The sequence below is a fragment of the Ornithorhynchus anatinus genome, chromosome 1 (assembly GCF_004115215.2).
Source record: "Ornithorhynchus anatinus isolate Pmale09 chromosome 1, mOrnAna1.pri.v4, whole genome shotgun sequence".
Lineage (NCBI taxonomy): Eukaryota > Metazoa > Chordata > Mammalia > Monotremata > Ornithorhynchidae > Ornithorhynchus > Ornithorhynchus anatinus.
Window position 1 is genome coordinate 54151485 of NC_041728.1, and position 18051 is coordinate 54169535.

General features: G+C 45.6%; 1 protein-coding gene across 1 annotated transcript in view; it reads right to left on the reverse strand.

Annotated features, from left to right (window-relative positions):
* Positions 1 to 292: 292 nt before the first annotated feature.
* The window catches only part of PRIMA1 (proline rich membrane anchor 1), a 73439-nt gene continuing 55680 nt past the window's right edge, over positions 293 to 18051 (reverse strand). Inside the window, exon 5 of the mRNA XM_029053999.2 lies at positions 293 to 2253. Coding sequence (XP_028909832.1) covers positions 2151 to 2253 — 103 coding nt within the window. The 3' untranslated portion in view covers positions 293 to 2150. The remainder of the gene's footprint in view (positions 2254 to 18051) is intronic.

Here is an 18051-nt window from a genome sequence, read left to right on the forward strand (position 1 = left end):
ACACTGGGTTGTTCCTCCAAAATAATCTTCTGCTTAAAAAAAAATAGTTGAAATCATTTTCAGAATAAATGCTTAAACACAAAAAATAGCGTGACCTAATGGAAAGAGCCCGGGCCTGGGAGTCAGAGGACCTGGGTTCTATTCCCAACTCTGCCACTTGTCTTCTGTGTGACCTGGCACAAGACACTTAACTTTTCTGTGCCTCAGTTCCCTCAGCTGTAAAATGGGGATGATGATGGTGGTGGTATTCGTTAAGTGCTTATTATGTGTCAAGCACTGTTAAGTGCAGGGGTAAATACAAACTAATCATGGACACAGTCCCTGTCCCACATGGGGCTCACAGTCTTAATCCCCGTTAAGACTGAGTTTCCTGAAATCAATAACCTCAGTTCAATTCCCTCAGAGGTGGGACCGAGACTAGACAGCCAAGCCAACAATGGGATTAGATTGCTCATTCACACTGGGAGGCTATGAAGGTAGAGATGCACCCATCAAATCAGCAGGCAAATCCAACCTAGAGGAAGGGAGAGACCTCAGCACCTCAACCTACGGTAAATACCACATGAAGTGGCTCAAAGATCCAGACCCTGAATACACATGAGGTCGGACGGTACCACATTAAGCCAGGGGCGCCATCTCCCTCTTGGTCTGCATTAGTGATGGTTCTGCTTGGTGATTAATGGAGATACCCAGAATGCGAGATAGAGGGGAAAAAAAAGGGGGAAGAAAGAATCTCGGCATGAGGAATGTGGGGGACGAACATTTGCTGCCCTTTTTTCGGAGAGGGACTTAGAAAGAGGGATGGAGGGGAGAGGTCGGACGGTAACACATTAAGCCAGGGGCGCCATCTCCCTCTTGGTCTGCATTAGTGATGGTTCTGCTTGGAGATTAATGGAGATACCCAGAATGCGAGACAGAGCGGGGGAAAAAAAAGGGGGGAAGAAAGAATCTCGGCATGAGGAATGTGGGGGACGAACATTTGCTGCCCTTTTTTGGGAGAGGGACTTAGAAAGAGGGATGGAGGGGAGAGTTTCTACTTCAAAGTCCTAAGTGAAATGAGTGCGATTGACTCAGCTTAGCGATGAGGAGACTGCAAATTGACATCACGCACAGGTTCGACACAAAGCTATTACACGGAATTTGGCACAATTGGCAGCCCCTGCGAGATGAAGGCAGAAGACTGAGTTCACTCCGAATGACTTGCCCCTATGCAAAGGACAATGTCTTCTCTCAGGTGCAGAAATGCCTCCGAGGGGAGGAACAGGAGGAGTCTGAAAGCCTTGCAGTGTGACCTATTTCCCCCACCTCCCACCCAGCAACCAATCAAGGATGAAACGAAGACTCACAGGTCCGACAATGTCCTTCTCTTAATATTCTCCAGCGCCGACTCTACCCGCAATGTAAACAAGACACGTTTTTCTCAAAGTGGTGTGGAGACAGTCCCGCGAGAGCACAGAAAGCCGTGGAGGAAAAGCAATTGCAGACTTGGTGGGGCAAGGGGAAGAGGCCTAGGCTTTAATCGAAGAGGAAAAGGAGAGGCCAAGGGTGAAGGAAGTAAATCGAAGCACCTTTGAAAATAAGATTGCTCACAGTCCTACCAAATGCTCCTGCATGGACTCGGCTCACCAGTTTGGGAGGGTCTCGGCTCTTGAAGATTGCATAGTCAGCAGACTGTGGATGGATCTCCTGGTTTGCTTGCGAACACCTGCAGTTTTTGGTCAGATGGAGTTCTCCAGGAAAGCTTCCCTTGAAGAGGACGGACCGAGGGGAGACTGTCCCTGCTTTCTTGGTTGGAGGATGCTACGCGAGTAGAACCGGCTGTCCAGTGAAACCTTCCGCTCGAACCCGAAAAACAACAGAGAAGGAACTGGAGGTGGCGTGACATCATTTCTTTCCCCAGATGTCACGTGCAGTGATTAATTACAACTTTCTGGCATTTCTTTGCCCCATGTTGCCCCTGTGTGACAGGCTTATCCTCTGCCTGGCAGCCAGAGAGGCCGGAAAGCAGTTGGTCTTTTGTCTCCTGCTCGCGGTACTGTGGATGCCGGTTACCAAAATGGGAGTCCATGGCTGCATGGCTGCCATCATTTCCTTTCTTCCCATGTGCCTGTCGGAGGTCTAACGTGGCCACGGGCTGGGGGTGACGGGGACTAGACCACTGCGTTCGTCACATCCACGGTTTTGCTGTTCTGGGAAGAAGTCATTGCATATTCGGCTCCGCTCGTCCCATTCTCTTCTTTCCTCAGTGGTTTCCTGGGGTGGGCCGTGCATTTAAGTATTGGCAGAGATGGGGTCGGGGTGGGGGGAGGGGGAAAGGGAGGAGGTGGTGGAAGAAAAACAAAATACTGTAATTAGTTATCAACAAAGGCTAAAAATCAGGGCATTTGTAGTGGTGGGAGAGAATTCTCCAGGGTTCAACTTTGTTCTCTTTGTCCTTTTCTGCTCTGGAGTCATTTGCAGAAACCCCTTCCACCTAGGGGGCTTCTTTTAACGACCATAGATTTTCATGGCCCTAAATTCATCGCAGTCACTCCCTTTAAGATCAAGGCAAACCAATGTGGCAATCAAGAGAAAAAGCTCTCTATGGGCCCATTAGATGTAATCCATTTTTTGGTTCCCAAGTTCCCCATCCTACAGGCGCAGTTGTCAGGTTTCAGGCATTACCATCACGCCCAAGGGAGGAAAGAGGAGACAGTACATTGACCCCATAAATCAAACCAACCATAGTGGTGTGTGAATGGCTTAGTGTCTGAAGAGGGAAGCAGCATGGCCTAGTGGATAGAGCATGGGCCTGGGAGTCTGAAGGTACTGGGCTCTAATTCTGACTCTGCCACTTGTTTTCTGGATGACCTTGGGCAAGTTACTTAACTTCTCTGTGCCTCAGTTCCCTTATCTGTAAAATGGGGATTGAGAGTGTGAGCCCTATGTGGGACAGGGACTTTCTCCATCCTGATTATTTGTATCTACCCCAGCACTTAGTTCCTGGCACATAGTAAGTTCTTAACAAATACCGTAATAATTGTTATTATTAATGGCTCTTCATTAGTACCAAGAAGCTTCAGTAAAATGCAGAAACTGGAGGGAAGAAAATTAGTTGTCAGGTTGGTTGGGATGACTGAACTGGAAAGGTTTTCTTCAGCCTTCTGCCCCCCCAGAACCCAGTTTTCCCTTTTCCACTTGGGTTAATTCCTGGCCCTGTTCTCTTGAAGAACGAAGGGCTGGTGTTGGGCACTGGTGGCATTACAGCCCTAGGGGGGCAGGACCAGAACCAGGCTCAGGCAACAGGATTCTGTCCTTGGCTTTGCCACTGTGTCCTTGTAAGACACAGAGCCAGTGATTTCATGACTGTGTCCTCCACTTCCTCCAGCACTTCAGTGGGAAGAGCCATATGTGCACTAGAAAATGGGAGCGGAGATCTTGCCGGACTGGCCTGCCTGACCCTTCAAAGTGAGAGGGGGTGGATGGAAACATTGTGAACTGTAAAATGATAATCATGTGACCTATATCATAGGTTCTACAGGATGATACAAATTCGGCTATGGGGAAAAGGGAAGACTTGGCTCTCTGCCTTGAAAAGCCCTGCAGGTGGCCAGGCTACGGCTCGGTTGGTTCATCTCTGCCTTGGGGCCAGGTGTTAGCAGCTCAGCAAGAATGGAGAGAGCTGGAAATTCAGCTTCTGGTTCTGAACTGCATATTTGGGTCTGGCTACAGGACTGTATGTACCACCAGGAGTATCCTAGGCCCAAGAAAATGACTGAACAGCCAAGCCCAAAGCAGCTGGGAGCTTCCAGATGGCAGCGGAAAGCTCACTTCAACTGGGGTCCTTTCATTTCAAGCCAGTGATCTCTGGTCCCTGGAAATCAAATGAACTTGAGAGCCACAGATCTTTCTCTTCTCTCCTTTTTCATTTCTCCTCATCCTTTCTTTTTCCTTTACCATTTTCCCATCTTTGTTGTGCTTTCTGAATTCTCAGGTCACGCTTCTTATCCATATATCTTTCTGCCTCTTTTCTAGTCATTGACGGTGCCTTGCTTCACCTGGATCCCTCTAACCCTCTTTTCTCCTTGCATTCATCCTGTCCTTTCTCTTCCTTTACACTTTGCTTCTTCTTTGCACTTCTTGTACTTTCTCCTAAATCACATCCTTTTGGTCTCCTCTCCTCTTGCTGCCTTCTATACCATCTATGGGGAATGGCACAAAGGCCCACGTACATTTCTAGTGAGCAAGATTTTCATTAAACTGACGTTGCCTCCTTGACTCCTACCTGACACCATACCTGCATTCCTAACTTCCCCTCAGGGATGTGCATCAGATCTCATTCCTTCACATCTTATAAAAACTCTCATGCCTTTCCTCCTTAAGTACCATCTTCAACCGCTCACTCTCCCATGGCTCTTTCCCCACTGCCTTCAAACATGCCTAAATCTCCCGTTGAAACCACCCTCTCAAAGGTCACAATGACCCACTTGCCAAATCCAACAGCTCCTACTTGATCCTAATCCTCCTCCACCTCTCAGCTGTCTTTGACACAGTGGACCATCCCCTTCTCCTCAATATGTTATCCAACCTGGGCTTCACTGACTCGGCCCTCTCCTGATTCTCCTCATCGCTCTGGCCATTCATTCTCAGTCTCCTTCATGGGTTCCTCCCCCAGTCCCCCCTATCCTCTAACTGTAGGGATCCCTCAAGGTTCAGTTCTTGGTCCCCTTCTATTCTCCATCTACACTCACTCCCTTGGAGATCTCATTCGCTCCCACAGCTTCAACTATCATCTCTATACAGATGACACCCAAATCTACATCTCTTCCCTTGTTCTCTCTCCCTCCCTCCAGACTCTCATCTCCTTCCTGCCTTCAGGACATCTCTACTTGGATGTCCTCCCGCCATGGAAAACTCAACATGTCCAAGACAGAGCTCCTTATCTTCCCTCCCAAGCCCTGTCCTCTCCCTGACTTTACTGTCTGTGGACGGCACAACCATCCTTCCCGTCTCACAAGTCTGCAACCTTGATGTCATCCTTGACTCCACACTCTCATTCACCTCACACATCCAATCTGTCACCAAATCCTGCTGGTCTGACCTTCACAATATCCCCGAAATCTCCCCTTTCCTCTCCAGTCAAACTGCTACCACATTAGAACAATCACTCATCCTATCCTGACTGGATTACTGTATCAGCCTCCTTTCTGCCCTCCCAACCTCTTGTCTCTCCCCACTTCAGTCCATTCTTCACTCTGCTGCCTGGATTATCTTTCTTCAGAAATGTTCTGAGCATGTCACCTCCCTCCTCAAAAATCTCCAGTGGTTGCCTATCAACCTCCATATTAAATAAAATCTCCTCACTACTGGTTTCAAAGCTCTCCTTCACCTTGCCCCTTCTTACCTCATCTCCCTTCTCTCTTTCTACATCCCAGCCCACATACTCTGCTCCTCTGGTGCTAACCTCACAGTGCCTCGTTCTCTCCCGTCCCACCGTCGACCCCTGGCCCATGTCCTACCTCTGGCCTGGAATGCCCTCCCTCCTCAAATCCACCAATCACACTTCCCCCCTTCAAAGACCTACTGAAGTCTCATCTCCTCCAAGAGGCCTTCCCAGACTAAGTCCCCCTGTTCCTCAGCTCCTCCTCCCTTCCTCATTACCTCGACTTGTTCCCATTGCTACTTCCCCTGCCCCACAGCACTTACATATATATGTATGTATCTATAATTCTATTTATTCATATTGATACCTGTTGACTTGTTTTGATGTCTGTCTCCCCGCTTCTAGACTGTAAGCCTGGCGTGGGCGTGGATTGTCTCTCTTTATTGCTGAATTTCTGAACACTTAGTACAGTGCTCTGTGCACAGTAAGCACTCAATAAGATTGAATGAATGAATGAAAAAGCCACAATTATTATTATAATTATTGTTATGGATCTCCCATCCATGAATTTCTCTAATCTTTTTGTATTTAAATATAGTTCATGCAATTTCCTTTGGTTGCATTTATTAAATCAGGATTCTCTCTCAAACTTCCTAATTAATAAACAAATATGACCCTGGGAAGTAGACCCAGCCACTAAACAATGAGCAGACAATTTATCCAGTATAACAAATAGCATTTTACCCCATAGCCTCCAAGGACAGCTAGACTTGTTACTGATGGTAATAAATGAAATATTTTCAAGCTCATTTTGGGGAGCAGTTCTCAAGTGGTCTTCCATGGCAATCTCACTGCTGAGCCCAGAGGCTTTTGGAACACCACCATCTTTTAATTCAATGAGCAAAATTCAGGCACTGCCTTGCCCAGAGTGTGCTCAATTAAATCAAAATGACAGCTTACCAAATGGGATCTTGTAGCATGTGAAGAGCTATTTTCTTTAATGTAGTATTTAAGTGCTTACTATGTGTCAGGCACTGTACAAAGCAATGGGGTAGATACAAGATAATCAGATTGGACATGACCCACATGGAGGTCACAGTCTTAATCCCCAATTTACAGATAAAGGAGCTGAGGCAGAGAGAAGTGAAATGACTTGCCCAAGGTACCACAGCAGACAAGTTACGGAACCAGTATTAGAACCCAGTTCCTTCTGACTCCCAGGCCCGTGCTCCATCCGCTAGGTCATTCTGTGAACACCCTCCCTTTGTCCTCAGATTATGAGAGGAATAGAATTTGCACAGCCTTATCCTTAGTGTTGGATATGTGGAAAAAGCACAGGTCTGGGAATCAGAGGGCATACTTTCTAATGTCAGCTCTGCCATTTGCTCTCTATATGACCTTTGGAGAGTCACTTAACCTCCCTGTGACTCAGTTTCCTCATCTGTAAAATGAGGATTAAATAGCTCTCTCTCCCACATCAACTCTGACTCCCATGTAGGACAGGGACTATATCCAGAATGATTATCTTGTATCTACCCAAGTATTTAACAAATACCCCAATCATTATTATCTACAGAGCAGAACGCAAAAATCTCCGCTATCATCTATTTGTGTTTCTGAGGAGGCAGCAAGGCCCACAGAGTCAGCTTTGTCGGTCACCTGATAAATGACAATCACAAAGGAAAAGGTAGAGCAGATGGAAAATCAAATACACAATGTGTATAAACAGGAACATAAAGCACATTCTGGGCTAATAGCAGTTAATTAGGGCTCTTTGACAGGTTTTTCCCCAAGAACAGCAGTAGATGGTTTACACTAGAAACATGAACAAGAAAATCAAGGCATTCATTTTTTAAGTGTTAAATCCTACCTCTAGTCTTTGGACTGAGGAGACCTTCATTGTTCTGCTGGGGCCAATTTTGGTCACAACACTTTAAAGAGGAAATGGATCCAGGCAAGAGCCACAGACATGACAAAATGGCTAGGCAAAATCCTACAAGAAACTGAAGCAATTGGGTTGGTTCATTCCAACTTTATCAGTCTGCCCATGGCATCGTATGTGTTCCGATGGGCACAGAACACCATGTGATGTTGTCAGGGGGTGTGTCTGTCCCCCCAGGTTAATGCAGAGGCAAAACTGAAATGGAGGGGGTGACCAGTCTGGGAGTGGCAATAGACTTGATACCCAAGTGGCTAAGAGGATAGCAAGGCAGAGGGTAATGATAACAACTATGATACCTGTAAAGTACTTACTATGTGCCAAACACTGTCCTAAGCACTGGGGTAGGTACAAGTTAGGCAGATTGGACACAGTCCCTGTCCCACATGGGGCTCACACTTAATTCCCATTTTCAGACGAGGTCAATGAGGCCCAGAGAAGTTAAGTGACTTGTCCAAAGTCACACAGCAGATACTTGGTGGAGCCAGAATTAGAACCCAGGACCTTCTGATTCCCAGGCCTGTGCTCTATCCATTAAGTCATGCCAACCTGGACCATGCTGCAGAGATGCTCCCAAGGGCCACCCGGTTGTAGTTGTACCAGCTTCACCGCTGGCTCACTACCCATGGCGCTGCTTGCTGCCTGCAAATCCCCCTGGTGCCCCACCAGCAGGGTCTACCAGCCCCTGCCAGCAGCCAAGCTGGTCCCACTGTAGGAGCAGAGACCACCGATTGATTACTTGGCCATTCTTTCCCAGATGGGTGGAGGTCTGTGGGGCCCTGGAGGAGCCAGAACACCTGTTCCAGTGTTCCAGCCAGAAGATTATTCTTCCACCCCTGGCTTATTCCAGAAGAGAACAACCTGCAGAAGGATGATGTCTTCAGTTCTGTGAAGGAACTTTCTTAGGGGGACTGAGGACTGGGTAACTTTGGGCAAGTCACTAAACTTCTCTGTGCCTCAGTAACCTCATCTGTAAAATGGGGATTACAACTGTGAGCCCCATGTGGGACAACCTGATAACCTTGTATCTATCCCAGCACTTAGAACAGTGTTTGGCATATAGTAAGCGCTTAACAAATACCATTATTATTAATATTATTTTCTCTGTGTCTCAGTTCCCTCATCTGTGAAATGGGGATTTAATACCTGTTTTCCCTCCTACTTAGACTCTGAGTCCCAAGAGGACAATGATCGTGTCCGACCTGATTTATCTTATATCTACCCTCATGCTTAATATGGTGCTTCGCACATAGTAAGCACTTAACAAATACCATTATTATTATTATTATTATTATTAAATTACAGGGGAGAGAGTGTGGTAGGACATAAGGAAGAGCTGCTTGGCTATCAGGGTGATGAAGACAAAAACACGGTCCTGAAGGAGGCTGTGGAGATCTCTCCAGAAAGAATGGACAGGCTCTGACCTGGCTGGTCTAATCGGCTCCTTGGAGGAGGGATCATGGGGCCTCCAAGATCCTAAAATATTCTGGGCAGATGGTCTACTTAGAACTTTCCTTTCTCTCCCTTGTGAGAGCAAGAAAGACAGACAAATACCTTCTGAAGGGCCAATAAAAATAAGCTTCCTTTCAATTTATCAAGATTATCAATCAATTTAGACTGGGAGAAAAAAAAAGACACTTAATTGCAAAAGAAACCACTAATCTGATCAAGAGGGTTTGTTAGGGGCAATCAACAAGATCGCTTGCATTCATGGGCAGTGACTGATAATGAAATGAGATTTTGCTTCCACGGTAGACAAATGGCTGAAAAATTGGAATAGAAACACAGAACGTTTCACTGCCTCCATGAGCAAGATTTTTCTTCTCCTCGAGGAGAGCATCTGCTTTTTCCGGGCCTATTAAAGCCTTTCATCGGTTTGTGGAGTGGGTAGCTTGCGGATCACAAGAGGGGCTCCTTGTGATCACCCTTAGAGTAATGATTGGAGCTGAGAGCTTTCCCAGGGCTCAATCCCATTGTGTGCCCTAGTTATGAGGGCTGTAGGGGTCTTTGCAATTAAAAACTGTATCAGACTGGTCTAACCTTGTCTGTCTGTTCTCTGGCATTTGTCGATCTCAGAAGTTCTCTCTTCCCCTGTGGGTTGTCATTACTTGATTTTTCCCTTCTCTATTCCCTTGTCTCTGACCACTGTTAATGCCTTGGATCTCATATGCCAAAAGCAGAAAACTACTGTCATAGGAGGAGTGGAATAGAATGGCAAAGGCACTCCTACTGCTAGGTGGGTAACGTGTCTACCAGATCTGTTGTATTGTACTCTCCCAAGCACTTAGTATGTGCTCCTCACACAGTAAGCACAGTAAATAATATCGATTGACTTACTGATTTCCAGAGCTCAAATGGCCTCTGAACAAAGAATTGTGCTTCAAGGTGATGATGAAATGAAGACTGGATGATCGACAGGGAACAAACTGAGGGCAAACCGAGGCCCCGGGCCCATCCCTTGGTCTTCATTTCAATCAAAAAATGTTTTTTATTGAGTGCTTACTGATTGGAGGGCACTGTACTAAGCTCATTTTTTTTTAAATGGCATTTGTTAAGCACTATGCATCAAACACTGGGGTAAATATAAGGTAATCAGGTTGGACACAGTCCCTGTCCCACCCGAGGCTCACAGACTAAGTAGGAGGGTGAACAGGTATTTAATCCCCATTTCACTGTTGGGAAAACGGTAGCACCGAGAAGTTAAGTGACTTGCCCGAGGTCACACAGCAAGTAATTGGCAGAGCCGGGATGAGAAACCAGGTCCTCTGAATGCCAGACCCGTTCTCTTTCCACTAGTCCATACTGCTTGGACAGGTACAATAGTACAGTATAACATAACATAGTGGGTAAACCCATTTCCCACCCACAAAGAGTCTACAGTCTAGGGGGATCAGTATTATGACTTTAGGACCACATTCAACTGGACTTTCTCAACAGTGTACAAAAAACAAAATTTTGCATTTCCTGCTCTTGAATCTGTTACCTTATCTGAAAAGCAAGATGCCTAAACACACAGTAAGCAATCTGAGGTGCCAAGTGGACAAAGCTGTTGGTTGTTTACATTTAAAAAGTGAATAACCTTGGAAAAAGCATGACGGCAGTGTGGTCAAATGTGAAAAGCATGAAAACTAGTCCTGGATTCTAGTTCTAGGGTTGTCACTTATGTGTGGCCTTTAAGCGAGTCACTTATCCTTACTGGGCCTCAGTTTCTTTATCTTTACAATGGGGAAAGCAACACCTGTCTTTCCCTACTTTCCAGGGGTGTTGGGGACATGAAATGAGAAAAAATTGGAAAGGCTATACAAACAGTAGGAGGCATTAGTGTTAGTATGATTAACACTATCTTTAGAGGGTGCTTTTTCCCCATTCAGGTCCCACAACATTTTCCTCTGTGTTTTTCCTGGAGAGTTGCAGCATCAAAAATTCCAAAAAGTTAGGAGCGCTACCTCTTCTCTGAGTTGGGTCCTCCCACATCAGAAAATAAAGCCTAAAATAAGTATCTTGTGCAAAAAAAAACTCTGCTGCTTCGAGACACCCCCACATGCTCCAGTGAGTGGACTACAACGTTGGAGAGAAGATAATATAATGGTATTTGTTAAGTGCTTACTATGTGCCAAGAATAGATGGGGGGGAGGAGGGGAGGGGAGGGATGGGCTAGGTTTTCTCACTGACACTGGATTTTTCCAACCCAGAAGACAAGTCCTACCTTCCAAGAATATTGAGAAATACTGTAAAGCCAGGAGTCTAGGCTGCTCTAATAGTGCGGAAAAGACTAAATAAAGGGGAAAAAAGCCCTCAAATAATTACAGTCACCCATGAAACTAAAGCATGTTTTATGAATCATTAATGGTGCTACACATCATGTATTATTTAGTTGGCTTGTTCAGGGGCCAGAAATCCGTGATTTCTAAATGTGCTGGATGCTCTTTGGGAGAGCTATTTATAGGAAAATTTCACGGGCTAGACTAGCACGAGGATTGTCAGTTTCCAAAACAAATTTTTCTCCTTCGGGGAGAAGGAATCTCTTGTTGCTCCAATTTTAGCCACATTTGCTACTACAGACACCCCATCATTCGAATCTCTCCTTCTAGTCTGTAAACACCTTGTGGACAAGGAACATGTTTACCAACTCTGTTTTATTGTACTCTCCCAAGAGCTTAATACAGTGCTCTGCATGCAGTAAGCGTTTAAGAAATTTCACTGATTTATTGATTTACGAAGATTCAAAGGGCCTCTCTGTGGAACAACGGCTGTTTGTTCTCCTCCGGCCCATCTCAATCAGTTCTATCTATCGAGCATTTATGGTGTGCAGAGCACTGTATTAAGCACTTGGGAAAGTACAAATCAACAGACTCTCCCTGGCCACAATAAACTTAGTCTAGTGATCTTTCCCCAGGCACTTTCCAACTGTTTGACTTGCCCTCTTCTCAGGGAATGGATATGGGAAGTGGATGGCTAAATGGGTGACACTGGGGATTCAGGAATGCTGCAGGTGGAAGCTTGGACTTTCTAGTCGTCCCCTCCCATCCCCAAGGCCAGTCTGATCCTTTAAAAGAAACCACTGGTGGCTGCACCTGGGTGACTAATAATTACGAATGTGGTCTTTGTTAAATGTTTTCTGGGTGTCAAGCATGCCATTAGAGTCCTGATAAGCAGATTAGACAGCCCCTGGCTCATGTAAGGCTCACAGTCTAAGAAGAAGGGAGGCCAGGTGTTTATTTAATTCCCATTTTCCAGATGAGTTAATTGGAGGCACAGAGAAGTGACTTGCCCAAGGTCATGCAGCTGGCAAGGTGGGATTAGAACCCAGGCCTCCTGACAGCCAGTCCTGTACTCTTTAACACTATGGGGAAGAGGCTGGGACATGAAGGGGGTTTACTCTGGGACTTCCAAAATCAGGCCTTTTCTCAGTCTCCTTCACCAACTCCTCCTACACCTCCCATCTCCTCACTGTGAGTCCTTCAAGGCTCAGTTCAGAATCCTCTTCTATTCTCTATCTACACCCACCACTTTGGAGAATTCATTCACTCTCATGACTTCAATTACCACCTGAATGTGTATGATTCCCAAACCTACCTCTCTGGACCTCATCTCCTCCTCTGCATTCTTGCCTCCTTGGAGTCTGTACTTGGATTTTTTTGTTTGGATTTTTTTTGTATCTGTTAAGTGCTTACTATGTGCTAGGTACTGTACTAACTTCTGGGTTAGACACAAGCTAATCAGGTTGGACACAGTCCAGGACCCACATGGGGCTCACAGAATGAATCCCATTTACAGAAGGTATCCGAGGCACAAGGAATTTAAGGGACTTATCCAAGGTCACAAAGCAGACAAGTGGCAGAGCCAAAATTAGAACCCAGGTCATTTTGACTCCCAGGACCATAATCTATCCACTAGGCCTCCCTGTGTAGACACCTGACCACCACCCCTGCCCACCTCCTCCCGCCCCCCCAGCCAACCCGCCACCTCAAATATAGCATATCCAAAACAGAACTCCTCATCTTTCCACCTTCTCTTCTGTCAACTTTCCCATCACCAGAGACACCACACCTTCCTCTCCATCTAATAAACCTCCATCCTCAGCATTATTCTCAACTCATTTCTCGCATTCAACCCACATATTCAGTCTGTAACCAAATTCTGTCAATCCTACCTGCACATCTTCAGAATCCACCCCTTCCTTTCCATCCTCTGCTCTCATGCTATTCCATGCACTTATCTTCCACTTTGACTACAACAACAGCCTCTCCATTGACCACCCCACCTCTTGTCTCTCCCCTCTCTGTCCAATAACAACTGTTTCTCTGATCATTTTGTGAAAAACCATTCAGTCCACATCTTCCCACTCAGAATCCTCCAAAGCCCATCCATGTCCAAATCAACAAATTCCTTACCATTAGCTTTAAAGCACTCAATCTGTTCTCCCCTTCCTATCTCACTTTGTTCATCTCCCACTGCAATGCAACCTGCACACTTCACTGTTGTCTAACTTGCTGCTCACCCACATCCTGCCTCTGGCCTGGAACTTCTTCCCCCTTCATATCTGGCAGACTACCATTCTCTCCATTTTTAAAACCTAGCAAACCAGGAAGTAGAGCTAGGACTAAACCCAAAATGTTCTGACTCACAGCCTGGCTCGGCCACATTGTCTCACAGACAATATAAAGACAATCTGAAACCTCAAAATAACAAGTGTTTCTGAAATTACCAAAATAAAAAAAAAAGTGGAAAAAAATGCCCGGTCATTTTCTAGCTGAGGCTGATCCCTGCAGCCACATAATGGCCCGACAGAGACTTTGCTTCCTAACGCAGTAATGAATCTTTCAGTGTACTGGAGGGAGTCCTTGATTTATGTCTCAAATGGCTCTACTGATGTTTCTAAATTCACAGCCTGTTTTAGCTTTACAACACTTGCCCCTTTCTGGCACTAGCCTCAAACACTAAGAGGGTTGGGAGAGAAGGAGGACAATGGTAGCAATGAGAAAAGGGAGAAGCAATTTTGAAAGCATCCATGGGCGAAGAATCGGGAATGGAGGGAAGGGGATGGGGGCTACCTGACTGCTATGCAGGGTCGCATGTCCAATTTATCTGTGATGCAATAAAAGTCAGTTACCCTACTGTGTCACCTCTCTGACTCAATGTCAATATACAAATGCAGCCGTAAACTGTAAGCTCTCTATGGGCAGGGAATGGGTCTACCAACTCTTGTGTTTTATTTTCCCAAACACTTAGTACAATGTCAGAGTAAATGCTCCTTAAATCCCACTGATTCACTGATTGATTATTACAGGTGATGGAGATCACAGTTCTGGTCACAATGATACAAATAAGGCACCTGATCTTGGTTCGGGAACTAATGTCCCATTTTCAGCATGATTCCTGGAATAAAATTGGTTCTGACCCAAGTTTCAACTCAAGATGCTATTAAAGTAACAAACTTCCTAAAACTGGAAGCTGTTGTGGGCAGGGAACATGTCTACCAACTCTGCTGTATTGTACTCTCCCAAGCACTTAGTACTGTGCTCTGCATGCAGTAAGCACTCAGTAAATATGATTGAAGTTCGTAATGTAAGTCCAAGGATGTCCTGTAGACCAACTTTCCTTTGTCGAGGTTTTGCTTGTAGTACCTTACTAGACAGATTAGGTAACTCTGGTGTCTAGTGGCCAGTTCAAGATGATTTGACTTCAGTTTCCTTGTCAAAATTCTACAATTGATTTCCTTCAGAGGAGCCAGTTAAATCACTTTTCCTTTCTAGGGTTTACTGGCCTCATATTTCTCACTCAGTGTCATAATGCTATTTATTCCTCCTACCTCTCCCAAACTGAACTTGTGAAGAGAACATGAACTCAACTCAGGCCATTCTTGGGCGGGACAGAGAGGTGGGAGAAGGGGAGGAGGGGAAATTACCTCAGCCAGGCCCTTCCTTAAGCCCCTCAAGCACCCTCTTGCCCTTACAGTCTTTTAAAAGGGGACCCTATGGAGTCTGCCCAAAGGGATTGATGGTGTTTCAATCAATCAATCAGTGCTATTTATTGAGCGCTTACTGGGTGCAGAGTACTGTATTGAGCACTTGGGAGAGTAAACTAGAGTTGGGAGACAAGCTCCCTACCCGGAAATATCTTACAGTCTATAGAGTAAGAGGACAAGGATGTGAAGGGACAAAGTTGTGAGAACTCACAGAACACGGAGTTGTTTGTTCTTGACATCTTGTACCCAATTTGGCAGGACGTTGAATTTAGGAGGAATCACTACTCACTGAGCCTCCAAAAGTCCACAAAGACTTGTCCAGGCTTTACGATTCCAGCATGGGAGGTGAGAGAGTCATGAAAAGCTCTTTGTTTTTTTCATCTTTAGTAAAAGTATTTATTTAGTGCTTATTGTGTGCAGAGCACTGTACTGAGTGCTGGAAAAGAATACACATTTGAGAACTAGATATGGTCCCTGACCCTCAGGGGTTCACAATCTATGATTCTGGAATTGAAAAAATTACCGAGTCTGTGGGTCAGGAAAAGTTGAAATGCAGAAAATAGGGAAAAACATTTTTGTGACAGAAGAGAAACTGATGCAGAGAGGGGGAGAAAGAACAAGTCAATCAGATTTCCCATGAGTCTGCTCAGAGTACTCTCTTTAATCTACTTAGCTATTAGTGAATTACTTTACTGAATTACAGAGCTAGCTTCTGCTCCAAGCTCAACGGTGGCTCAGGGTACTGAAGCTGGCACAGTGGAACGCCGCTCCAATCCTGGTCTGTGATTAACAATGCCAGGCTGAAATTTCATTACTTTAATAAAATACTTTAAAATGGTAACAAATAGGCCTACAGTTGAACTCCAAAAGATAGATAGCCTTGATCAATGCAGCTGGATCCTTGGTGCTGGGTGCATCTTCTTCCCCATCCCCCCAAATTTATTGAGTGCTTACTATATGCAGAGCACTGTACTAAGTGCATGTGAAAGTACAATGCAATAGAGTTGGTAGACATGATCTCTGTCCACAAGGAGCTTACTATTTCTAGGGGAAGACAGACAATGAAATAAATTATCGATAGGGGAAATGCCAGAGTGATGTTACAATAATGTTGGTATTTGTTAAGCGCTTACTATGTGCAGAGCACTGTTCTAAGCGCTGGGGGAGATACAGAGTAATCAGGTCGTCCCAGGTGAGGCTCACAGTTAAGCCCCATTTTACAGATGAGGTAACTGAGGCACAGGGAAGTTAAGTGACTTGCCCACAGTCACACAGCTGACAAGTGGCAGAGCCGGGAGTCGAACTCATGACCTCTGACTCCGAAGCCCAGACTTTTTCCACTGAGCCACACTGCACACAGGTGCTGTCTGAGGACTGGATGGATATCAAATGCTTAAAGGGTTCAGATCTGAGTGGATAGGCAATGCAGAGGGGAGAGAAGGGAGGAGAAATGGGGACTTGATCAAGGAAGGTCTCTTGGAAGAGATGTGATTTCAATAAGCTTTCAAGGTGGAGAGAGTGGTGGTCTGTCAAATAGAGGGGGAGGGAGTTCCAGGACAGAGGGAGGTCATGAGCAAGGGGTAGGGTGCAGGATAGACAAGAACAAAGTACAATGAGTATGCTGGCATTAGAGGAGCAAAGTGTGGGGGCTGGATTGTAGGAAATCAGCAAGGTAACCTGCTTCTAAAGGTTTCAGGGCAACGGGGCATTAAACTAGTGATTCTAGGGGCAAAATGGGCCAGCATGTTTATTTCCCAGTTGGTAGAATGTCACAGAATCTGATTTTTTTGAAAAAAGCACCTGCAGTCTCTGTTGTGGAAGTCTGAATTGCTGGTTCCTGGGTCTGCAATAACCTTCCAGCTCCAAGCGGGAACAAAATTGATGGCAATACTCACCCCTCCTTCATTCAATAGCCTTTATCAGGCAGATCACTGTACTAAGTGCTTAGGAGAGTGCACTTAGCATTCTTGATGTCATCTATCTCACCACCAACCTCTCACCCACATCCTACCTCTGGCCTGGAACGCCCTCCTGCCCCATATCAGACAAGTAATTGCTCTTCCCCATTTCAAAGCCTTATTGAAGACACATCTCCAAGAAGCCTTCCCTGATTAGCTCCTCTTCTCCTCTTCTCCCACTCCTTTCTGTGTTGCTCCCTTCATTCATCCTCCCTCCCATCCCCACAGCACATATGTACAAATCTGTAATTTATTTATTTATTAATGTCTGTCAGCCCCTTCTAGATTGTGAGCTTGTCTGTTGTTTTATTGCACTCTGACAAACACTTAGTACAGTGCTTTGCACAAGGTAAGTGCTCAGTATATACTATTTGATTAATCAATGAAAGGAGAGTACAAAAGAATTAGTAGGCATAATTCCTGTCCTCAAAGAACTTTCAAACATGCAGGGGAGATAGATACTAAAATAAATGTCAGGAAAGGGGAAGCAACCAAGTGTAAAGAGATATACACATAAGTCTGGGGATGGGGAAACCCATCCCCAGAGACCCCCTCCCCAGTAGCTCAAATTTTGCATGAATTCCCCCACATACATGAGAGACTATTTGGAGGAGGATGAACTATGAACAGTAGAAAGTACAGATTATCCATCCAGACTCCAGGCCAACTTCTTCCATTACAAATGTACTCTGTCTTGCTGCTATAATTATCCTCTTTTTTTCTGCTCAGAAACTTTAGTATTTCTCCTTCACTGACCCCAAGGCCCAGCGCCCACCGACTTCTCCACATCTCCAACTTGTTCCTGACCCTCCCAGTCCTCCCACAGCTTCCCTCCTTAAACTCCCCATGGCTTTGCCAACTGCTTTAATGGGAAAATTGAAGCCATCGGTCACGAACGTCTCGAAGTCTAGCCTTTTATGTCCTCTCCACTCTACGGCCTCTTCCTCGTTTTTCTCCTGCTATTCAGTTATTTCTCAAGAGAGTCTCCTGTGCCTGCTCTCTACATTCACCCCGACTACCTGTGCATCCCATCACCACTTTCCTTCCTGCGCTCACGGCTATTTCCAACCTTTTACGCTCTGAAACCTCCTTCCCCTCTGCCTTCAAGCACACTCAAGTCCCCTCTCAGGTTCACAGCTCCTTCCAGCTATGGCCCCATCTTTCAGTGTTATCCAGACTCTTGGAATGGGCTCCTTACCACCCAGGGGAGCTTATGTGCATTTAGAAGGTTAACTGTTTAACCATGGCTAGGCAAAGTACTGAAATCACATCTCCTCCAGGAAGCCTTCCTTGACTAATTTCTCTACAGAGCTTATCCTTCCAT